We start from the raw sequence: 24,982 nt of genomic DNA on the forward strand, positions 1-24,982 counted from the left end.
CCATCTATTTGAACACATGAGATTTTTTTTTTTTTAATTTTTATTTTTCTTCTGAGTCTTGGTTTCTCTGTGTAGCCCTGGTTGTCCTGGAACTCAATATGTAGATCAGGCTAGCCTGTGAGATCCCACCTCTCTCTGCCTTCCCAGTGCTTGGATTAAAGGTGTGTGCCACCACAGCCCAGCTCTTCTAAGGTTTCATACTTAGTCTGCTTTTACTTTTTAGCATCCATCAGCATATTATCTGTTTTTTCATTGCCCATGTTTCTTTTTGTAATAGAGCCTCTATGAAGGGCAATTGCTTCTTTTGTTTTGTTTATTGCTCTATGCCTAAGAAAAAGAAAAGTAGTTGTTGCTGAGTTTTATCACAGAATTTTTAGTCTTAATTTTTAGTCCACCTGTAAGACAGTAAGATATCATAGTAAGATACAGGGTCTTACTGTGAGTAAGATCTTGAACTCTGACTTCCAGGATTTTATTAGCTTGATAATATTGAGTTTCTTTTTCACTTTTGACAGTTTATAGTTTTTAATATCTAACCAAAGGGAACCAACTATTCTGTTTCTTAATTGCTTGCATTTGATTAAAAACGTCTTTTAAGTATTGTTATCCCATAGGTTGAAAGGCAAGGGGCCAAAAAGCCACTATGTAGATTTCTTTCATCTTGAATCTTTGCATGCTTTTTAGGGAAGGGAACAAAATAAAAAGCAGCAATGCTTCATTTTCTATCTGCTCTGTAGTCCTTCCTTCTAGTGCTATTTGGGGGCTTCAATAAATTCCTGTCTTTCAGCATGGGTTTTAACCTGCTTATCTAGTTATTATGTATTTATTGTTTTTATAATAAATTGATTGACTCAATTTTAAAAAAATGAGCTGGACAGCCAAGCACATAAGGTTACAGACTGATTTTGGATTTTTTTTTTTTAGATGCTGCTGACTCCCCCAATGGCTGTAGCAACAACCCAAATGCTTGCCAACAGATCTGCCTGCCCGTACCAGGCGGAATGTTCTCTTGTGCCTGTGCCAGTGGGTTTAAGCTCAACCCCGATGGTCGCTCCTGTTCTGCATATAGCTCTTTCATCGTCGTTTCCCTGCTGCCTGCAATCAGAGGCTTCAGCTTGGTGTTGTCTGATCACTCCGAGGCCATGGTGCCAGTGACTGGCCAAGGTATGGGAACTCCTAAATTAGTAAAGCTTGCTTCCATCTGGTGACAGCTTCAGTGTGGCTGAGAAACCTCAGTTCATCAGAATCTTCTGGAGGGCTATCAAGCTCAGAGATGAGCCCAGTCCTATCCCTGGAGTTTGCTCACTTAGAATTCTGGATTGTGGCTAGAGAATCTGCATTCTAATGGGGCCAGATTTTTCTGCTTCATGAGAGTCACAGGATTAAAGGGATATTAAAGCATAGCAAGGTTTTCATGAAGTGGTACAGAATGGTTGTTTAGGAAAATTGTTCTGTAGTCATGTTAACAGGGTATAGGCTGAAGGTAACCTATTGTTTAACATAATAATGGCAGAATCCACAATATATTTTTTGAGGTTAAAGTCTCATTATGTAGCCCTGTTTGGCCTGAAACCCATTATGTAGACCAGGCTAGCCTTGAACTCAGAGTTCTACCTGTCTCTGCCTCCTAAGTGCTGGAATTAAAGGTATGTGTCGCCACACCTGGCTCTTAATAATCATATTTTTAAATGCACTTTATGGTTTTGTACTGTGAATATATAAACAATACCTTTTGGATTAAGCCAAGGTGTGTGGCAGTTAATGAGAACATGAAGAACCAAGGGTTTTCTAGCACCATAAGGAGTAAGCAAGAATATTCCTGCAAGGATACTTGTTTCAGAAAACCAAGGGTTTCTGGTGGAACTCAGTGGAATAGTGCTTCCTTGCTCGGTGGTAGCGTTAAGGGCCATGAATTTGCTCCCCAGCATTGCCAAACCACCAAACCAAACCAAACCAACCACAGAAAGGAACCAAACTTAGAGGGCATAATACTTTACAGGGTGGTGTTGTGTCCTTGACCTGGAGTCTTCTCAGAGCGCATTGTCAATAATTGAGCAAAGGTGTTCACCCTGAGCCGCTGCTTTGTAAAGAGGCCCTTCTTCCCCCCCCCCCCCCGCCCTTGATTATCTATTATGTTTGACCTGGGCTCCATGAAGAACTTGCTTGTTCCCTGAGCAGCTTTTACCGTTGGCTTCAGCAGCTGCTGGTGATCCCGACTGCAATGCTCTTCTATGGTGATATTCTGGTTCTGTCATTCTTTCACATTTGTTGGCAATATCCTTCCCTAACAGGAAGCTCCAACACTTGGACTCAGGGTGTTTGGTTTATATGTGTGTGTGTGTGTGTGTGTGTGTGTGTGTGTGTGTGTGTGTGTACAAGTGTGTATATACTCACGCAGAGTACGGAGAGTAACTTTGATCACTGTACCCTTTATTTATTGAGGCAGTGTCTGTAGATGAACCTGGAACTTATAATGGGTGGGGCGGTGGGCCAGGGAGTTGGATTTTAGTGGGAGAGCAGGTGAGTGGTAAGAATCAGTCTTCCCAGGGATGAGCCTCCCCAACTGGCCACCGAATAACACTATAGGGTCAGTGCATATGAACAACACTCAACAGACTCAGCAGCTCAAAGTTATATATTTACATGTTTGGATACATGTAGTAATAATAATAAAAATGATTCAGAGGAATAGATGAGTAGACGAAGATTAAGAAGCAGAGGAAAGGGAACAGTAGAGAGGAGCTGGATATGATAATAGGGGATTAAAAATTATAATGGAACACGTTAGTTTGTATAATTAATGAATGTTCAAAAAAATGGGGGAAAGGAGATTTCGAAAGTGACAGCTCAGGTTGGCTGATTTCTCTCAAATGTTCTAGGACGAAATGTTCTGCATGCAGATGTGGACGTTGCCTCCGGCTTCGTTTACTGGTGTGACTTTAGCAGCTCTGTGAGCTCCGCTAACGGAATTCGTAGAATCAAACCCGACGGATCCAATTTCAGCAACATTGTTACCTATGGCATAGGAGCAAATGGAATCCGGGGTGTGGCAGTGGATTGGGTAGCAGGTACGTGATCTGAAGCTTCATGTTTTCATCGCTGTATTTGGAATTGGTTTTTCTAGACAATCTATAAGATCAGTTAAGACTAGGCTATGCACTTACTAAATAAAAAGATGAAGGGTTTTAGTTGACAGATTAATTATGGAAGAATCATTTCATTTTCTTCTATTTTTATCCAATCAAGCAGGAAAAATATTAAACTGTGGGTTTGTAGTTTTTGTCCTAAGGTTGACAGCAAATTTCTAGATTAGAAAGATCTAAAATTATGAAGAGGAAAGGCAATTTTAGTTGCAGATTCTTAATCGCATCCTTGTTAGTAGATAAAACAGGTGTGTTTCTCTTAGTTATTGATGTGCCTAGCTCAATGTTTCATTGACTTACTCAGGTTTGAAATATCTTCATTCTTAACAGTCCTCTGAGAAATATTTCACTACAAATTTTGGGAAGATATTTTTAATAAAATGGATATCATTGTATATTACTGAGCTTGATAAGGAGACATTGCTTAAATCTAAGCATGCATTGTAAATGGTAAATATAGTAAGTAGCCTTGCTAACCAAGCTCTAAATGGCTTCCTAATTCCAATTCCCCATTAAAGAGTACTGGTTTTGGTGGTGTGGATCAGTGGGGCTAGCACAGTACAGCCAGTAAAAAAAAATGTGGCCCATTTTCTGCTTTTGTACATACCATGGCCATTCATTTGGAGTTGTCACTGGCTGCTGTCGTGTCACAATGGCAGAGTTGAATACTGGTGAGAGAAATCATATAATTTGGCTGGGTATGTTGGCCTATGCCTGTAGTCCCAGTACCGGGGAGAGAAGGCAAGAGTATTAAGAAAGAATTAAAGGCATCCTCACTTACGTAGTGAGCTCCAGGCAAGCCTGGCACATAGGAAACCCCATTTCACCAACCAACCAACCAACCCATATACCCCACAAGCCTAAAATTTAGGCACTATTTGACAACCCTGGATTAAAGGAGATGAGTACATGACACATCACCAGCAACACCGCATCTCAGATAGAGAAACAACACACAAAAAACAGTATCAGTTACATATTGGACGAATTTCTCTGGATATGTGTGGAGGCAGATTGGGAAACAATAGTATTGAGAGTTCAATAACCGACTTTACATGGAATCTGTCATTCAGGAGCCAGCGTTCTCTGCTCACCAACCTGCATTCATCTCATACTATTTCACAGGATTAGTATGTTATTTTAACATTTACATTTTACTTGAACACAAAAGGGAAGTGGATTTTGGGTTTGGTGGGTTTTAGGAAGTCAGTGGGTAAAACATCTACACAAGTTAGCAATAGAAAAGACCATGTTAATCTTACATACAAAGAACATTTGATGACATGTATAGCAATCTGAGGTGCTTGTGGGTGTCCTTTCTGCCTTTTTCAGGCTGTAGTACACTTTATACCATGGTAAAGTGTATTTGGATTATTTGATTCATGCTTTGAGTAGAAGAAAGAAATGCACCTCTTAGTGAGAAGTGAGTTGGAATGCTGTGATACTGGCTGTGAATCTAATATGAGTTAAAAGGAAGCTGAAGTTTTTTGAGAAAATGAAAATAAATATTCCCAAGCATAAATTTTTTATAAGCTTACATTGAGATTCATTGTCTTGGAAAGACAACATATACTGATCCCACCTCAACCTTACATGTTTTATTTTGAAATGGTATGCCCCACCCTCCCTTTCCCCCCACAATTTACCAGCATTCTCTCTCTCTCTCTTTTTCTCCCTGTAGGAAATCTTTATTTTACCAATGCCTTTGTTTACGAGACACTGATAGAAGTGGTCCGGATCAATACCACGTACCGACGTGTTCTCCTCAAAGTCTCAGTGGATATGCCTCGGCATATTGTTGTGGACCCCAAGAACAGGTATCTCTTCTGGGCTGACTATGGGCAGAGACCAAAGATCGAACGCTCTTTTCTCGACTGTACCAACCGGACTGTACTGGTTTCTGAAGGCATCGTTACACCGCGGGGCTTGGCAGTGGACCACAACACTGGCTATATTTATTGGGTCGATGACTCCCTAGACATAATCGCCAGGGTTCATCTCGATGGGGGAGAGTCTCAAGTGGTTCGTTATGGTAGTCGTTATCCGACGCCTTACGGCATCACTGTGTTCGGAGAGTCTATCATATGGGTGGATAGGAATTTGAAAAAGGTCTTCCAGGCCAGCAAAGAACCGGGGAACACAGATCCGCCAACAGTGATAAGGGACAATATCAACTTCCTACGTGATGTGACCATCTTTGATGAGCAAGCCCAGCCCCTCTCACCAGCAGAGCTTAACAACAACCCTTGTTTGCAAAGTAATGGTGGGTGTTCCCACTTCTGCTTTGCTTTACCTGACCTGCCTACCCCCAAATGCGGGTGTGCCTTTGGGGCACTGGAAAATGATGGCAAGAGCTGTGCCACTTCGAGAGAAGATTTCCTCATCTATGCCTTGAATAGTTCCTTGAGAAGTTTACACTTCGACCCTGCGGACCATAGCCTGCCTTTCCAAGAAATAAACGTGGAAGGAACTGCCGTCGCCCTGGATTATGACCACAGAAACAATAGAATCTTCTTCACCCAAAAGTTAAACTCTACCCATGGCCAGATTTCCCATGTCAGCCTGTATTCAGGGGCCACCTCCCCAGCTGTCCTGCTTTCAAGTAAGTGGAGATTACCTTGGCAGTAGACGCTGGAGGGCAGCATACTGAATATTCTTATTGCACTTTGCGATTCTAACACCTTCATATGAGCATGTGTCTCTCTACTTCTGTGTATCTAGATATAGGGATTACTGATGGCATTGCCTTCGACTGGATAAATAGAAGAATTTATTACAGTGACTTTTCAAATCAGACGATAAATTCCGTGGCCGAAGATGGATCTAAGCGTGCTGTGCTAGCCCGTGTTTCCAAACCAAGAGCGATTGTGTTAGATCCTTGCCGAGGGTACGCCAAGGCCTTCTTGATTCATCTGCTTATTTGAGGATGGGAGTGGGGGCTAGAAATTACTTTATGTGCATCGAGAATAGTAGTAATGTTATTTACTTGCACAAAAGCCGAGCTTTCGGTGACTTACCTGGTCCGACTTAGTACGTCCATTTTGGCCATGGAGCATGGAAAGGAATGGAGCTCTTCTTTGCTTACCTATATGTTGATGGTTATTTGCAATTAGAGGTTGTTTCCACTGTAAAAAGTGAAAAGGTCTTGAGAAGCTTCCTTGTCGTGAATTAATTATGACTTCTGTTTGATAACTAGGTACATGTATTGGACTGACTGGGGCACCAATGCCAAAATCGAGAGAGCCACACTGGGAGGAAACTTCCGGGTACCCATTGTGAACACCAGCCTGGTCTGGCCCAATGGGCTCACTTTGGACCTCGAGACCGACCTTCTCTACTGGGCAGATGCTAGCCTGTAGGTGTCTCTGAATTATGTGAACGTTGAAACATAGAGGGACTTGCTTAATGTGATGAAAATTTGATAAGCCAGAGAGATGTTGTCTAAATGTAGAATTAAAGTTTTCAGGACTATTTTATGTTCTAGCTTGGTGGCTGGAAATTTGTCTGCATCCTAAGACCTCTAAATCTGCATTAGTACATGTACCTATAACTATAACGGAGCCACTCAGTTTCTGACTATAGGCCTCAGATTTGAATAAGGGTTTTGGCCCCCTTTTCAAATCAGTCCTTTTTCTCTGATATGCTTCTCAGAAAATGTTACCCGAAAACTGCCTTTCAAGTGCTTGTAACATAATTATGGGATATCTCCAGGTAGGCACATTATAGTCATCCTGATGGAAGAGTTCAGGGGACAGAATGATTTTGCTCATTAGAGTTGTTTGTCTACACATGCTTATTTCCTTGCAGAGTTTGGTCTTGGGATGAGACAGTTCTGATTTTTTTCCTTCATTCTCTCATTTGAACCACAGCAGCGATGTCTTGTGTGTCATCCTAAGTAAATTCCTCAGAGTAATCAATATCAGTAAAGGAAATAAATTCTTTCTATTTCATTGCTGTGTTTCATACCAGGCCCCATGTGTCACATGATTTTTTTTCATGGATTGCTCCTGCTTCTAATGTTAGCCTGGCTCTTACTAAATGATTTATGTAGGCTGTCACTGGGTAAGCGGATAAGACTTACCATCACCAAGAAACACATGTCACGCACCGCGTATGTGTGCACCGCTTGAGTAGCCCTTGGAGGCAGGTCTAGCCATTAACGCTTCTTCCTCCAGTTTAACAGACTGCTTTTTCTTCTCTTGGTTTCAGGCAGAAAATAGAGCGCTGTGCCCTCACGGGCACGAACCGAGAAATCGTGGTCAGCACTGCCTTTCATTCCTTTGGCTTGACTGTCTATGGCCAGTACATTTACTGGACAGACGTCTTCACCAAAAAAATCTACCGTGCTAACAAGTACGACGGGTCAGACCTGATCGCGATGACCACTCGCTTGCCCGTCCAGCCTAGAGGCATTTCCACGGTTCGGAAAAACCAGCAGCAGCACTGTAGCAATCCTTGTGATCAGTTTAATGGAGGATGCAGCCACATCTGTGCACCAGGTGAGGGGTCGAGCAGGAGGAAAACAAGTATTTCTTGATTTCGGCTTATGTATCAAATGGAGCCCGAGGGTTACGTTTTCAGAGAGCTGTAGTGGGGGTTTCTGTTCCGTTGTACACGGACTGGTTTTGCGAAGGCAGTGTAAGTGGAAGCTTGCTGGAGGGAGAGAGTGAGACGGAGGGTTTGGCTTTCTGACTGAAAGAGGAGTTGCGTTAACGCAATCTTTCTGTTCAGGAGCTATCATTTCTACTTTGATCTTGTAGGGTGAAATACAAGTCCCATTGAGGACAGCTTCATAGGAACAGGTACTTCCTGATGATAGTTGTGTCTTTGCGGATTTTTCCTCGAATCGTTGTGCTGTAGATGGGCAGTAGCTGTTTTAATGGAAGAACAGCTCAGAAGGCAGCTGGAGGGTAGATGTAGTTCATCTAGCTCTAAGGCGTCGTAAGCGCTGTTCTTAGACTCTGGAGGAGTCTAAGCAAGGTTCCTGTGCTCACACTTTGTTTCTCTCCGCCCCAGGTCCGAATGGAGCTGAGTGTCAGTGTCCCCACGAGGGCAACTGGTACCTGGCCAATGATAACAAGTACTGCGTTGCGGACACAGGCACCCGCTGTAGTCAGTTCACCTGCCTCAATGGGCGCTGCATTCCTGAGGACTGGAAATGTGACAATGACAATGACTGTGGTGATGGCAGTGATGAGCTCCCCACCATCTGTGGTAAGCTGGACTCAGTGGTTTTTGTTTGTTTGTTTGTTTGTTTTGTCATTGTGTGGCTGTTTGGCCCAGAATCCTGATGTGTATGGACGGTTTTTCCAGTAGGGCCAAAAACATCCACTCTGATAACCCAGGCTGCATTCCTCTTTAGCCACCTCTGTGTATGTGAGTAAAGTCATTAGATTGAAATCCTGGTGTGAACATTTGTAGTCTCTGGGCAGGCTGGAAATATTTCCTAGATGCAGGTAGTATGAAACCTATAAAACCGAGTAGTTGCCAGAGATCTTATAAGAAGCTGTGCTGCACGACATGGCCCCACCAGCATTTTACTCCATTGTTCCTCACTGTCCATCCTCAGTCTTTGTGTCATTGGAGTCAGACAGTGGATTTTCCATGGGTTTTGAAGTTGAGTACCTTCCTCAGCAGTGTCCTTCTGCTTGCTCTTCTGGTTTTTGAGATAAACTTTAGAAGTGAGATGATGTGCGAACGGAGTGACTTTTTCATTTCTCACTTTTTGTTCTTTAAATCTAAAAGTACTTTGCATCCGGTCTGATCTTCAGGCATCCCTGTCTCAGAAGGGAGACAAGGCGTAGATGTCTCCTTTCACTGCCTTGTCTCCCCCCACTCCCCCAGCCTTTCACACGTGCCGGTCAACCGCCTTCACCTGTGCCAACGGGCGGTGTGTCCCGTATCACTACCGCTGTGATCACTACGATGACTGTGGCGACAACAGCGACGAGGCAGGCTGCCTCTTCAGGAACTGCAACAGCACCACGGAGTTCAGCTGCAACAATGGGCGGTGCATACCCCTCAGTTACGTCTGCAATGGCATAAACAACTGCCGAGATAACGACACCTCGGATGAGAGAAACTGCCGTAAGCATAGCTTAACTCGGGCCTTCGGGGTCCGAGGTCCCGCTTTAGGATGCAGGAGGTGAAGTTTTCCCATCAAAACTGTCGCCTTCTGAAAAGAAAATCATTTAGTTGTTAGAGTCAACCAAATGATTTTTAAAATACAACTACCTAATCTTGAGTTGTTGGCTTAATTTATGGATCTGTATATAGCTGCTAGATTAAAAACTCACCTTATGAACGTGTCTCTCCACTGCCACACAACCAACTTGGGCCTCTCTTTGCCACCATTAAGATGAGCTGTAACCTTTCTGCTTTCTTTGAATGTTCCTCCCTGGGGTTTGAACCGGCTCTGGGTCTGTCAACACCAATGTTATTCATGATATATTTGACAGACCTGTTCCAAACGTGTATGTGGTTTTTATTTATTTTATTTTATTTTTTTAAAGCTCCCCGCACTTGCCAGCCTGGATTCACAAAATGCCAGACCACAAATATTTGTGTTCTCCGAGCTTTCTTGTGTGATGGAGACAATGACTGTGGAGATATGAGTGATGAAAACCCCATTTACTGTGGTGAGTATGACAAAAATGCCTCACTGTGAGTCCAGAGGAGGGACCAGGCATCGTGAAAACGGCCTTTAATGATGAAAGCTGTGTTTGGAAGTAGGTGTGGAAGGCAGTGGCTTTAAGATATTAGTGGAGCGGTGTGAGATGTCTCATGCCTCATATTTTTCTGGAAACCTGTTATTACTCAAGGCCCTTTATCTGCAAAACTTATACACAGAACTTATATCTGTGCTGACAGAAGTTATTACTTCTGAATATTGTGGTAGTGATCTCGAGGAGCTTACTTTGTAGTTTAACAATTTCCTCTAATAAACAGTGGAGGTGAAAAGGTCTTTCTTAAGCTTAATAACTTGGAGAACAATAGTATGACTGACCGGAAGTATCTTTTAAGAATTTATCAATTCCTTGTAGTTGAATTTCTGATCTCACTGTGAGGAAACAAACCACAGGCCATCACAAAAATTTGCCAGAGCGGTAATCATGTCCAACAGCAGCAGAAAGAAATAATTCAGCCTGTAGCATCTCAAAGGGTTGGGCAGATTGGAGTTACTGCTTTCCTAACAACTGTTCACTGGCAAATCCATCAGCTATTGTGGCCCAGGCAAGGGGGAACCTTGTAGAGTAGAAGGAAAAGACTTTATTCATGATAAAAATTTCACTCTAGTATTTCAGGAAGCCTGGGAACGATTTCCCTCTTGTATCTTATGTTCCTCCACTCCCATAGAAGCTCATAGAAAAGACCATTTCCCAAGCCCCAGCCTTCCTTTTCCGGCAGCAGTTAACCAGTCCAAAGATCCAGGCAGATGGGCAGCAGATGGGAGCCTGCTTGTGTTTTAATCTTGCGCCTGTCCTCCAGCCTCACACACATGCCGCAGCAATGAGTTCCAGTGCGTTTCCCCCCAGCGCTGTATTCCCGACTACTGGTACTGTGACGGTGAAGCCGACTGCTCCGATAGCTCTGACGAACCTGCCACTTGTGGTAAGAGTCAGGAGCCATGCTTCCGTTGGTGTGGGTGGTGGCTCGCTCTCCCTGCTCCTGGCTCCCAGAAGGGACGCCAGAACTATTTGGTAGAGAGGCTAGTGTGGGCACTGCGGGAGCTGCTGGGAATATGGAGGCTGCCTGTTGAGGCAGCCAGGATATTGTCCGGCTTGCAGAGCTCGGTTTTAGCTGACTCTCAGTTGAAGTTTTTGAATTTAAGACTGTAGGAGGGTCTAAAAGTGACTGGGTTCTTCACATACACAAGGGGAAGGGCTCAAAGCAGGCACACTTTTTCCCCCCCTTCCTATGCCAGTTTGGGGAGTGAGGTGCCCTGGTCCTCTACATGGGGTGGTTGTTATGTGTATTCAAAGCCTGCTGTTTACTGCCACAGAGTCTAGGACATATCCATACATATTCATTATAAGTCACTGTCAGCATTCAAAGACCCAATTCCTGTATTGCTTTTTTAATGTGTCAGAAAAAATCATTGCTATGTAGGAGCTAGGAAAGTATGGCCGCAGACCAGTGACTATGGCTACTTTCTCGTTTCCCATCTCTGGCTACTTTCTTGCTTCATGCTGTAATGCCAATCCCAAGTGGGTGTGACAAAGCCTGGAGCCCCAAAGCCACCTCAATATTTACTGTTGAGTTGGGAAACAAGTCTCATTACTCTTATGTATAACTTTCATACTTCTCTTTAGTGATATACAGTATTCCAGCGGTATATTGTTAAGCATTTAATTAATTTATTTTTCTTCTATCATTGCACTATCATATGCAAAGCCCTTTGTCTGCGGCATCATTAACAGTTTTAAATTCATGCTGGTTTCCATTGAGTGCTGGGAAGTTTCAATCTATGGCTGATTGCTAGCAGTTCTCGACCAGGTTTTTTGTTTTGTTTTGGTTTTTTTTGTCTTTTGCTTTTGTGTCCTCACCTCAACACTGAAAAAAGTAAAAGGCAGATCGAATTTTGAGGGTCTGTAGAGAGAGGAAATAATAACTGTTAGGTGAGTATATACATTTGAAGTTAATTCTAATGCATGCTTAACTGTTTAAATATATAAATATGTATTTTCAAACCAGTCACAGCGGTGGGAATTAGTACTGAGTGTGCAAGTTGTGTACTGTGCCTCCACACTGTAGTTACCCAAGGAAGAGGGCCCATATGTGTTCTACTTCCCAGTTTCCCCCGAATCTTTGGGCTGTGATAGGCCTCTCACTGGGAGCTTTCTCTGTGTCTCTGACAGTGTTGACCTACACAGCATATTGCTGCCCTGTTTGTGAAATCATTTGTAAAATTGTTTCAAGGGTTCTGACACCTGTAGCATTTCATGTATTCCTGATGTACACGTGAGTGAGCTTCTCAGCGACGCCAACAGCGTGTGAATGACCTTGATAGAGGCCACCAGGTAGGCATCCCCGTCTTTTCATTCAGAGTTTCTCCCTTTTCAGGGCCTCATGTGAGCACCTGTTCAGCTAGCGAGTTCCAGTGTGACAATGGCAGGTGCATCCCCAGTAGCTGGATTTGTGACGCTGATAATGACTGCGGGGACATGAGTGATGAGGACCAGCGACACCACTGTGGTAAGTGAAGGCGGTGAATTCCTCCGTGGCTTCCCCTTCCGAGGAAACTCAGAGCTGGTTTTCATGCCTGGAGGGCCCGGTTGTCAGAAGCTTCCTGTGTAATGGAACGCCCATGAGCAGAAGGCGAGCTTTATTTTCTGCTGCTCATTGTGCACCGCTTCCATGTTTCACAGTGGGGCAAAGTGACTTGGTGTTCGTTTTCATTCACATTTGTCTAATGGAAATTCTGTCTTACCTTTCTAGAGTAGGCGAAGGGAACTCAGTTGGTCATTCCCCATAACGGTGTGACAGCTAATCGCCCTACGAGCTATGGGATTTGGGACATTGTTGTAGTCATCAGTGGATTACCAAGTATTGTTTTTTTTTTTTTTTTTTTAATTTATACAATGTATTTTGATCATATTCTTTCCCCTCCACTAATTTCTCCCAGATCCTTCTTCTTCCACCCCAAAGCCAAACCAAGCCAAAACACACAACCCCCCCCCAACCATATTGTTCATTTTGTGTTGGTGAGGACGGCTCTGGAGTGTGGCTGACACACCCAGAGTCGCTCCATTGAAGAGAGCTGATTCTTCCCCTTTCAGTGGGAAGAGCTTCTGTCTGCCTCATTGCTGTGTGTGTAGAAAATGCTGCTTTCTTTAAGTCATTCACTGCCTGGCTCTCTTCTGCCTCCTCTTCCACACAGATTCTTGATTTAGACATCCCACTCGGGGCTGAGTGCTGCAGTCTCTCACTCTCTGCACATTTCTCAGTGACAGGTCTCTGTGTTAATTCTGCAAGAAGAAGCTTCTTTATAAGGTTTAGGGGTTGAAGACTGTGATGATCAAGGGTATAGTAGTACGCCATTAGGAATCTTCTATTGCTCTATTTGTTTATTTATTCAGCAGAATATTAATTGTGGGTTTTTTCTCCAGGGCCCATGACTTACCTAGTCTTAGGTTCTTGGCTTCATAGACAGTTTCAGGTATACAGATTCATATCCTTTCCCCTCCAGCCCCTCCCAGATTTTTCCCATTCCTACCCACCCTTAACCAAGATGCTACCTGCCACCAATGCTCTACTGGTTTATGAGTGGGTATATCCACACATCCACACTCCTCCTGGCAGGCTACATGGCCAGGAATAGTTGGCCAACACAAATGAACTCAGTGGAATCTTTGCGGGCTTTTGTTTCATTTTTGCTTTGTTGGGATTTTTTTTTTTTTTTGGTCTTGGTCTTTTGTCTATTTTTTGACTCTTTATAATTTTGTTTCTTGTCATTTTGTTTGTTTGTGAGAAAGAGAAAACATAAACTTGTGATGGGATTGAATGAGACCTAAATGATTCTGAATCAGCATCTCATGTCTTTCTCCCAATGCCATACTTTCTGACAACTCTGACCTTTCTTAACTCTCCTCTTTGTTTTGGGGGAGAGCGCTGGCTTATACGTATTTAAAAGCCTCAACTTGAGAGAAGAAAGGGCTCTTCCAGCAGTTAGACTCTTCATCCCTCTGGCTGTCTGACTTTCAGATGCCCGATTGACCATTTTGAACTTCAGTTTTCTCACGCCATCAGACTGGCACCAAAAGAGAAATCTCCTTTTGTGCTTGCATGGGTACACATGGAAAATGAAGCATGTGGTTAAAAATATAAGATATTCAACTCAGGTGAATCCTGCTGAAGGAGGGGAAGGAAGGACTGGGGAAGCAAGAAGGGTCAAGGATGCCATCAGAAAGCCCGCAGAACCAACAAACCTGTACCCATAGGCTCATTGAGAATGAACTGACAATCAAGGAGCCTGCATGGTTCTAACCTAGGCCCTCTGCTCATATGTTAGAGCTGTGTAGCTTGTTCTTGTGGGATTCCTAACAGTGGAAGCAGAGGCTGTTTCTGACTCTTTTACCTGCTTTTGAGATTCTTTTTCTCCCAGTGGGTTGCCTTGTCCAGACTTAATATGAGGAAGGTGCCTAGTTTTACTGCCACTTGACATGCCATGTTTGATTGATGTGCCTGGAAGGCCTGCCCTTTTCTGAAGGGACACGGAGGTGGAGTGGACTGAGAAGGGGGAAAGAGGAGGAAGGAGAGGAGAGGGAAAAGAAGACTGGGAAGAGAGGAGGGAGGGGAAACTGTGGTCGGAATATAATACGTGAGAGAATAAATTAAAAAAATATATTTGTTTACATTTTTAAACTGGAAGTCTTTTTCCGTAGCCTTATGGAAAAATATGTTTTTATGTAAATCTTATGGTAAAATTAAGTGGTGTTTTTTTTTTAAACATTTATGTTTTTGCTTTTGAAAAACCCAGACTCAAACAATGTAGACAGAACTTTTAGGAGGTATTTATAACATTGCCTTGCTCATATGATTTATCAGAGTGCTCAAGATCATAAAACAAGAGCATTTCCGAGCCCTCAGAGAGTCTTGTCTGCTTTGCTTTCAGAGCTCAAGAACTGCTCCAGCTCTCAGTTTACCTGTGTAAATAACAGACCTCCGAGCAGGAGGTGCATTCCACAAAGCTGGGTCTGTGATGGCGACGCAGACTGTGAAGATGCCCTGGATGAGCTGCAGAACTGCCCCACGAGGACCTGCTCTGCAGGAGAATTCAGCTGTGCAAATGGACGGTGTATCATGCAATCCTTCAGGTGAATTGCGATTCAGACATGTCCGTCTGCACCCCGAATATTCACGGAGGGCAGGGCTGACTTACACATTTGCACAGTAGTCACAGGACCTAGCACCCACGATGCTCTTGGCTATCCAAGGAAATGTTCGGATTCCTTTGAAACCCAGGTCAGAAAGCTGTTTTAATATACAACATATTAATGCACGTCTTTTATCGATGTGGTTATTTATGTTTTTATGGATGTCACGGTCCAAAAATATTGGACCTAGAATTCATGAAAGCCACATGTTGCATTCCATAGAGGGACAGAGAAATGAGTGGAGGTAACTAGACATTAGTTGGTGCCCCGCCTCCTTTTTCACTCGGGGGCAGGCATGGCTATGAGAACTGCTTCTCTCTTTGCTCTCTGCTGTAAGAAAAACAACAGCTCCAGCAAGTGTGCTCGAGGTCAAGGCAGCGAACGTTGTTGGATGTCAGGTGGGAAGGCCAAAGCTTCTGGGAACCTTTTGTTTTCTTTGTTAAGCTGGAAATACGGATTCTCATGTAGGACATTTAAAATTCTAAATACTGTGTGTCTCAAATAGATTCAGCCCACAGTTAGCTGCTTTGGAGAATTCTGTAATTCCCGGTGATATGGTTTCTTAACACTTTCTCTAAATGGGTCTTTTAGAATGACTTTTGTTCTCATAGTGCCCAGCCTCTTACTACCCTATGTAGTAAGTCTTTGGCTATAGAGGGATAAAGAGACCAATAGAAGCCTCAGTCAAAACAAAGCAACCTTGAAAAGTGTTTGCTGATGGGAGAAGGTATGTGATGTTGTAGAACTTTCCTGGATGAACGTTGGTATTAGGCATTTGGATACGTGAAACAGAAACAGAGGTATTGGACCCAGTCAAGGACTAAAAAGCACAAGGGGCCACTGAGAACACCAGGAACCATCAGACTACCATGGCTAGGGAAGGAGATCGGAAGGTCAGAGCAGCAGAGGCCTGGGGCTAATTGTTACAGTGGCAGATGCCTGTTAATAGATCCTGAGATATGTCTGGAATACAGCATGGCCAAGATTTATATATGATGGTATCTTGAAGAGGAAAAAAAATGGTTAACTCATATGCTACAAAGGTTGAAAAAATTACCAGTGGGGTCTTAGCGTACTGACCAGTGAGTGACAGTCATGAAGAACAGGTATTTGTGGGTCGTTATCTGGGCAGTGAAAGTGAGGCATCTCCTTGTCCGGTTGAGAGTTCTGTTCTAGTATTCAGGAAGTGGTCCATACCATCACTCTTAGGTGAGAATACGCTCTGAAGACTTTGTTCTGACTACACCCCGGGTTTGCCTCTGCCTTCCTTTCTAGCATCTCGCTGTCCCCGTACCCCTGGCTGCCCAGGTTTCTCACTGACGTTGATCATCTTTCCTCTTTTTCTTTTCTTTCCTCCCCCCCCCCCCCGTTATCCTTGCATTTTCTTATTTCTTTCTCTCTCGGATTTATTTATTTTTATTTCTGAATTAGTTTTGGCAGTACTATGGCCAGATAAGAAGATAAGGTGAAAACAAAATAAATGACTGTTCTCTGGAAACCCGGGATAGAGGGCCCAAATTCTGTCTATCCACATGACATCAGAAATGAGCGTGCATCGCCTCGCTGAGGGTGTGGTCCCCATCTGGCACTATCCCATGGGATAGTTTTCTTCTTGGTGCATTGCAGTGGTGCTCAGTGAGACTGAGTTGTGGCAGGAATACTTGCTGGAATAATGCAGATGTGCCTGGATTTGCTTGTGTTCCATGTCCCTCCTGAGTACGAAGTAAGCTAGATAAGGGAAAACAGTGATCATTTGCGAATCAATGGAATTTCTGGAGAGTCAAGTGGGCTAAGCCAGTTTGCTTTGACCAAGGCTTTCTTCATACATGTAGGCATATATTTTAGGTTCAAAGTGTATTGTCATTACCCTGGGCGTGTGGATGGCAGCTCTAGTTCACAGACGCGGTCAGTGCACAGTTGTAAAATCCACTGAGTTTGTCTTTGGTGCCTTAATATCTCATGACACTCTGCCCCTAGCTCCTGGCTCTCCTTCTACTGTTTAATGAATTATCAAATATTAGCAATGTCTATATCTTAAATCCCGTTGTACATATGATGAACTGTTACCATGACCCTGTTGCCTAAGTGTGGCCTTTTATGGGATCTTAGACTTTCTAGAGAACACACGCTGGTGTGACCCGTAGTAGCTCGGGTAACTGTGTCATCCTTAGCAACCTGGGAATGTTAGGTACTGGAACTAGGACTACAAGATGCACACTTCCTTTGCCAGTGTTTCTTGCTAGTCTACCGCTTTTAATCTCCTTCCCAGTACCACAACTAGCTCACATAGTATGAAAGTTACCAGTGGAATTATATGAAGGGGGTCTGCCAATGTAAACATTACTCCAGTGGGAAGACAGGCGTTCTGAAAAGACACACCCAGCAACAATTCTGTAGGACACAGAACTCATGCTAAGGACGTCTGATACAATGTGTCCATCTGGGATGGTTCCAGTGTCCATATAGTTATCCCAGGATTACAAATATATGAATCATGTCCATTCGCCCTATGAAAGAGTGGTTGAACAAATCTGTAGCCACATTTATTATGTAGCCCCCAGCACCAGGGGAAGCGGTGTAGACTGCCAAGTCACAGATTGCTCCGGAGTTGGAGATTGGTGGGGTTGGTGGATACTTTGATGATGGAGGGCAAAGGCATTGTTAAGATGGTCAATGTGGTCCCGCGCGTCCTAACGCAGGTGTGACCGGCGCAATGACTGTGGGGACTACAGCGAAGAGAGGGGCTGCTCGTACCCACCCTGCCGTGCGGATCAGTTTACCTGTCAGAACGGGCGATGCATCTCCAGGCTGTTCGTCTGCGATGAGGACAATGACTGCGGAGATGGGTCAGATGAGCAGGAGCATCTGTGCAACACCCCGGAGCCCACGTGCCCCCCTCACCAGTTCCGGTGTGACAACGGGCGCTGCATTGACATGGGGAAAGTCTGTAACCACTTGGATGACTGTTCGGACAACAGTGACGAGAAAGGCTGTGGTGAGTGCAGGAGAGGGGGACTGTGTCACCTCTCATGCCTTTAAGGTCTCTCAGGACTCTTGGTATCTGGTGTTGAACAATGTTCAGGCCGTCCTTTAAGAGGATTCCTCAGTAAGGCATACAGAAGGAAAAGACCATGGTGGTTCTCAGAGTGAGTTCTTGCTTTCTCTTCGTTTTCATCCCTTTCACGCGGACAACCAAATATAAGGAAGCCACCTAAATGAATTTTGAGTGTTTGAGCTTCATACTCCCCATGGTTCATACTCTTTTTGTGGTGTTTATTCTTGGTTGTCCTTTTCTGCATGGTGGCATTCCAGTGGCAAACATTTAAATGGTTTAAAAGCAGAGAATGTGTGATTTTGTTTTTCTTTCTCCATTGCTCATTGACCATTCTCATTAAATACATTTGCCAAGTTGACTCAAAGTAAATGGGTGTATGTGTGTGCATGCCCAGAGAAATCCAGAATGAAAACGCCATGAATATTTGGGGAATTATAATATTCATTTATTATTTGCTGAGGTGTACAAAAATTTTCTTAAGTTGTTGTCAATATTTTAAAAATATAAAATTTAAATATGGCATGTTTTACTTAGATAACACACATGCATATAGTATTATGAATTTCTAATATTTAATTTCAGTGGAGATAAAGTTCCATGCATTATGTTGTTGTTGTTTTTTTTTAATCTCATTTGTTTGTTTTATTTTGTTATTTTAAGACTGGGCCTCACTTTGTAGCTCTGGCTGGCCTAGAACTCACTATGTAGACCAGGCTCTCCTAGCATTCATAGAGAACTGCCTACCTCTGCCCCCCAAGTGCTGGGATTTAGGACAGACATCAGCATGTGCTGATTTTTCCTGAGTCTGGATCTTACTGTGTGGCTCAGGTAATGCTCTTCCCTCAGGCTTTGAAATTGCTGGGATTACAGGCTCACAGTGCCATGCCTGGTGCTCTGTAGGGACCAAATCTTCTGTGGTGCATATCTCAATTGTAGCGCTCAGTTTGAAAAGGGAATTATCTCTTACAAGCCTCCTACACATCCAGGCTCATAGCCAGCAGGCTTCCCGAGTATACATTATTCCTTTTGCACACAATAAAACTAGCATCTGGCTAGAAAACGAAATTCTTCCGGCTATGTGGTAAACTGGACTTGTGATAGGAGTAGGCTTGACTGATCATGGGTTTTGTATCTGTCATTCGTGAATAAGTATGTGTCCTTCTGGTTTCAGGGTGGGCTTGGCCACCTGTTACAGTGTCAGTGCTATGATGTACCTAACCGTGAGCTCATCCCACCCCATAAGGCAAATGTATATATCACACCGGTAGCTTGAGATTCGGCAGGGTGCGAGTATCACACCCCTGAGACGGAAGATGTTACAAATGAGCACACAGGGCCCTCTCTTGTCTTCTGTTTCTTCTCTGGCCATTATGTTTTTATGCTTCCTGAGAAACGGCACAGTGTTGTGTGACCAATGTCTCAGCTACGTGGGGGACGAATGCAAGATGAGAACTTTAGCTTAGGGTTCAAAACTCTGTCTGCTTGAAAGTACTAACGCATTAATTATTAAAATCTGTGGTGAAGGCCAAAGCTGTGTAGAGAGTGCTTGCATATCTGTATAATTTTGTTCAGATGACTGAACAACCCGGAACAGCCTATGGTCGCCATTAATGCATAGCACACCGTGAATACACATATATACAGACGTGTGTATACAACTTGAATACCTAAAAATGTCAATTGTGCTGTAAACTTTGAAAAGAACATTTACTCTGTTGCACAGAAATTAACAGCCTTATGAGATGAGAAACTTTAAACTTAGTTTTCCTCCAGTTTTAAATATATTTATACAGTTTTAAATGTTGATGTCCTCTTTAAGGGGGTTTGATTATAGAAACCTAATAAGGCGTTCTCTGAATAACAGGAGAAAAATTACTAAGCCGGGGAAGAAATTGAAAAGTTACTGACCTTTGAACAAGCCATTTGGTCTCTTTGAAAATCCCAGTAGCCTGTGTTCTTTTGTTATGATTTGCTAAGGATTGGCACTATCTAGTAGTATATTGATCTTGAGTGTAATTGTGGGCCTACGGGTGCCGTTTAGGTTCTCCAGTAACTGTCTCTTTGCCTACAGGCATTAATGAGTGCCAGGATTCCTCCATCAGTCACTGTGACCACAACTGCACAGACACCATCACCAGCTTCTACTGTTCCTGTCTCCCCGGGTACAAGCTCATGTCTGACCAACGCACCTGCGTGGATCTTGACGAATGCAAGGAGTCACCCCAGCTCTGTAGCCAGAGGTGTGAGAACACAGTGGGTTCCTACCTTTGCAAGTGTGCCCCCGGCTACATCCGTGAGCCGGATGGGAAGTCCTGCCGGCAGAACAGTAACATCGAGCCCTACCTCATCTTTGGCAACCGTTACTATCTAAGGAACCTAACTACAGACGGCACGTCCTACTCCCTGATTTTGCAAGGACTGGGGAATGTCGTGGCCCTGGACTTTGACAGAGTGGAGAAGAGGCTGTACTGGATCGATGCACAGAAGAAAATCATTGAGAGGATGTTTCTGAATAAGACAAACCGGGAGACGATCATAAACCACAGGCTGAACCGTGCGGAAAGTCTGGCCGTGGACTGGGTCAGCAGGTAAGAGCACCACCTCAGGCTCAGGTGCTTGCCTGCTGTCCTGTCTTGGGAAAGGTTGCCTTGTTGTTGGCCACCACGTGCCGGGCTATCTGGCCTCGAGACATCTCTCCAACCATGTGATTTCTGAAAACGTTAAAAATTCCGATTTTCTTTTTCATGGAAATAGGGAATTGGCCCTTCCAACTTGGGTATGTGGAAACATTTTAACAGCCTTTTCTGTTTCCCTGTGCCCTCTTTTATTTGATAAAAGTGCCATGTGACAGCTGTAAGTGTGCCTCTCAGGGAGGCTCAGACAGGAAACTGGGTGTGTAAACCCAGTGGCTAGAACGGTAACACTCCTCCCCCCTCCCCCGTCTTTCCATTGCAGAAAACTCTATTGGTTGGATGCCTTCCTGGATTGCCTGTTTGTCTCTGACCTTGAAGGTCGACACCGCAGAATGCTGGCTCAGCACTGTGTGGATGCCAACAATACCTTCTGCTTTTCAAATCCCCGGGGGATTGTCCTTCATCCTAAAAATGGGTATGCCCCCCTGCCTTCCCCTCCCCCCCCATAATTGTGCACCTTTTCCAGCTGTTCAGTAGTTACTTATGGACCAATATCTTGCTGGAATGTGTCTTCTGTTTTCCTGCGTGATGAATAGCGTGGGTTAGTGCAATGAGTAGCAATGATACCTTGACTACTCATAGTTTGAGTTGTATGAATCGTGAAAGATTGTGATTTCTTTAGTGGACTCTATATCAAAGCCACTAAAATCCACAATGGTTCGTTTCAAAGACCACTTGTACACCAGCCTTATTGTTTTGTATATATATATATATTTTTTTTTTTTTTTGCCAGTTCCCTTTCCTTTCTGAGAGAGCTCTTCATTCTCTAAGTGGAGGACAGCTATATCTTTTGGCATCAGGGCCTGAACCCTCTGTGTTTGCTCCCACAGGCATGTCTACTGGGCAGATTGGGGTTATCAAGCATACATTGGGAGGGTTGGCATGGATGGAACCAATAAGTCTGTGATTATCTCCACCAAGATCGAATGGCCGAATGCCATCACCATCGACTACACCAATGATCTCTTGTACTGGGCGGATGCTCACCTGGGCTACATTGAGTATGTACCTTGAAACAAAATCTAACTAAGTTACTAATTATAAAGCAGCAGGGCTGTGTCCAACTTGTCCAAGCACTCAGAGATCTCTTCTGAGATCTCTTCTCTTTTGTAAGATGGGGTTTCATGTATACCAGATCAGCCTCAAGCTTTCTGTGCCTCAAGCTTTCTGTGCTATTGTCTATCTAGATAGGGAAGACAGGATAAAAGGAGGCTAGTGAATTGACTCAGCAATTAAGAGGGTGTACTCTTCTGTAGAGGACCCCAGTTTGCTTCTTTCTAGTGCCCAAATGGAATGGCTCATAATACCCTGTAACTCCATCTCCAAGGGATTGGATGCCTCTGGCCTCTGAAGACATCTGCGCGCGCGCACACACACACACACACACACACACACACACACACACACACACACTATTAACCCATAATACCCATACCACTGGTGGAACTGGTGAGTCTGTCAGTATCTGTGGCTAGTCCAGTTTTCAAGCATAGCCTTTAAGCTTTTATGTCACTTGTCATTGAAGTTTAGGTGTTTCTTTCACTAGAGACTCCGAGGGGTAGAATGTTCTTAGCTGACGGGTTCGCTCACAGATGCTGGAGAACATTGGAAGAGAAGGCTTACTTACACGCTCTTCTTCCTGCCCCCAGATTCTCTGATTTGGAGGGTCGCCACCGGCACACAGTGTATGACGGGACGCTGCCTCACCCTTACGCTATGACCATTTTTGAGGACACTGTTTTTTGGACAGATTGGAATACGAGGACGGTTGAGAAGGGACACAAGTATGATGGGTCAGACAGGGTAGTGTTGGTGAACACAACGCACAGGCCTTTTGACATCCACGTGTACCATCCGTACAGGCAGCCAATGGGTGAGTAGGCGATGGTGGACTCGAGTGCGGTTGCTTTAGCGAACAGGATTTGCGGGGAGCTCACCGATACTTGCTCGTGTTTTCTTTGAAACCCCCTTTTAATAATGAAGAGTTCATTTCCCTGCTTACGAATCAAATTTACATTTTGCAGTGTTGGGATAGAAGCCAGGGCCTTGCACATGCTAGATGAGCACTCTACTGTGAGCTAACATTTTAAGCTCGTAGCTTTTGGACTACGAGCTCAGGCTGGCCTTAAACTGGCAATTCACCTGACCCTGCATCCTAAGCCAATGGCAGGTGTTTCCCTAGTTAAACAGCAACCAATTTCATCCCTAAATAATTTGAAAAATAAGGACATTCTGTATCTCTATCAGTATGCAATTGTAGCCACTTTTAAGTTACCCCTTAATAACAAAATAAAATTTAGAAGAGAACTGTAGTCATTATGAAATATTTTTTAAATGTCTGCATATGACAGCTTTTTTTTTTGAGTCACAAAACATTATTATTCTAATCTTCTAAAAAATAATGGTGCTGGAAGAGCACACTCCTTTTTTTCTTTGTGAACTTTTATTCTGCTTCGTGCAATTAAAGTTAATTACTCCTTTAGAAATAATGTGGAAGAGAGTTGGAGTATACTTTTTGGGGAGGGAAAATTGGCTTTTCTGGGTCTTCTTTGTTGTGTTGTCTTGCTAAAAACACCTGACAAACTTAGAAGTAAGGAAAAATGAGAATTATCACCATAATGGTATTCAATATTTCTCTCTGAATGTTAATATTTTTAATATGGTCTTACTGGAGGTTAAGTTTATCTTTGCCTCTAAGTGGAGACTGAGAAACTTTAGACACCACACAGGCTCTTCACACATAGTCCTGGCATCCAGACTTTAGTTGCCTAAGTCATTAGGATGAGGAAGAATTGCTATGACAGTGTCTGCTGGGAATTACAACTCATAGTTGAAGTTTGGTGCATGCATGAAAGCTGTGTTCTTGTTTACTTTTCTAGGACTTGGAGGAACATCAAAACCACTCTCTGTGTTATTTAAACACATATGGAAAATGATAAAACTAGTAGCTTTCTTTTAGTTAAGAGCTGGCAAATCCCATGTCCAGCTGTGTGTGTAGCTAATTGGTATTTGACACTCAAAGCACCTGACCACGAGCCCACGTTTCTTTTTCCCTTCTGTAGTGAGCAATCCCTGTGGTACCAACAATGGTGGCTGTTCTCACCTGTGCCTCATCAAAGCAGGAGGGGGAGGATTCACCTGTGCATGCCCGGATGACTTCCAGACTGTGCAGCTGAGAGACAGGACGCTCTGTATGCCAATGTGCTCCAGCACACAGTTCCTGTGTGGCAACAATGAAAAGTGAGGCGCCCGTTCCCTATTTCGCCTCTCCTCGCCCCACCCCCCGTGGGCACACATTGACCTTGGAGACTCCAGAGAGCGGGGAGGATGGGGGGGGGCGGTTCTTTTCTGATTTTTGAGATGGATTCTTGCTGCGTAGTTCATACTGGCCTAGAACTCATTATGTGGCCCACACTGGGTCCTTCTCTTTCAGCCTTCTGTGTGCTGGCGGTGTAGGTTTCCATCAACTGAGCTTTTGATGGAGTTGTTAGGCTCCTTGGTGGTGTCACCAAACTTTCTGTCTAGATAAGATCTTTGAGTAAAAAGGACCGTGTTAACCAAAGAGATAATGCCTGTAGCAAACAAAACAGTGCTTACTAAGACGAAAGCTATTTCTGATTTCTAATGAATTTCCTGAGGATTAGGCTCAGAGTGCCTCTAAACATTTTGCTCTTTAGTTACCATTGCCGAGGGGTCCCTCTGTTGTGTCAGCCTCAGGGGGAATTCAATCCAGAGTTGGGTGGGAAGCAGTGGTAATGCTTTTAGATCGATCTGTTTCCTAAAGAAAATTTTATTTTTCTTTACATCTGAATGAACCCTGTTTACGTGTGCCATCTTTAGTTCTCAATAACTGGTTTCACTGTCTTGCCTTTGTAGATAGAGCAGCAATAAATAGATGTTCAAGTATCTCTGTGGCAGGATATGGAGGCTTCTGGGTATAGGAGAGGAGTGGTCTAGATGAATTCTACTTTTAATTTTAGAAACTGCCATCCTGGCCCAGCAGCAGTGAATCGGGGCTCTTCTCACCTCCATCCTTGCCAGTATTGTTCACTGGTTTCTTAATGCCAGCCATTCTGACTGGGGTTTTATGGTATCTCAAGGTAGTTTTAATTTGCATTCCCCCAAGCAAATCCAAGGGATGTTGCTTATTAGCCATTTATGTTTCCCATTTGTTTATTGTCATTTTTGCTCTTTGGGTGTTGCAGTTTGTTGTAA

The 24,982-nt window shown here is 43.8% G+C and overlaps 1 protein-coding gene across 1 annotated transcript in view; it reads left to right on the forward strand.

Moving 5' to 3' along the window:
- Positions 1-24,982, forward strand: part of Lrp2 (LDL receptor related protein 2) — a 149,714-nt gene that overhangs the window by 87,960 nt on the left and 36,772 nt on the right. The window contains exons 37-54 of the mRNA XM_055599703.1: positions 925-1,164; positions 2,880-3,068; positions 4,825-5,745; positions 5,865-6,030; positions 6,340-6,498; positions 7,353-7,642; positions 8,160-8,357; positions 8,988-9,230; positions 9,656-9,781; positions 10,632-10,754; positions 12,207-12,338; positions 14,758-14,959; positions 17,719-18,014; positions 20,146-20,662; positions 21,030-21,182; positions 21,598-21,768; positions 22,417-22,640; positions 23,830-24,007. Of these exons, the coding sequence (XP_055455678.1) occupies positions 925-1,164; positions 2,880-3,068; positions 4,825-5,745; positions 5,865-6,030; positions 6,340-6,498; positions 7,353-7,642; positions 8,160-8,357; positions 8,988-9,230; positions 9,656-9,781; positions 10,632-10,754; positions 12,207-12,338; positions 14,758-14,959; positions 17,719-18,014; positions 20,146-20,662; positions 21,030-21,182; positions 21,598-21,768; positions 22,417-22,640; positions 23,830-24,007 (4,528 nt within the window). The remainder of the gene's footprint in view (positions 1-924; positions 1,165-2,879; positions 3,069-4,824; positions 5,746-5,864; positions 6,031-6,339; positions 6,499-7,352; positions 7,643-8,159; positions 8,358-8,987; positions 9,231-9,655; positions 9,782-10,631; positions 10,755-12,206; positions 12,339-14,757; positions 14,960-17,718; positions 18,015-20,145; positions 20,663-21,029; positions 21,183-21,597; positions 21,769-22,416; positions 22,641-23,829; positions 24,008-24,982) is intronic.

The sequence above is a fragment of the Psammomys obesus genome, unplaced genomic scaffold (assembly GCF_907164565.1).
Source record: "Psammomys obesus unplaced genomic scaffold, mPsaObe1.curated_primary_1811, whole genome shotgun sequence".
Taxonomy (NCBI): Eukaryota; Metazoa; Chordata; class Mammalia; order Rodentia; family Muridae; genus Psammomys; species Psammomys obesus.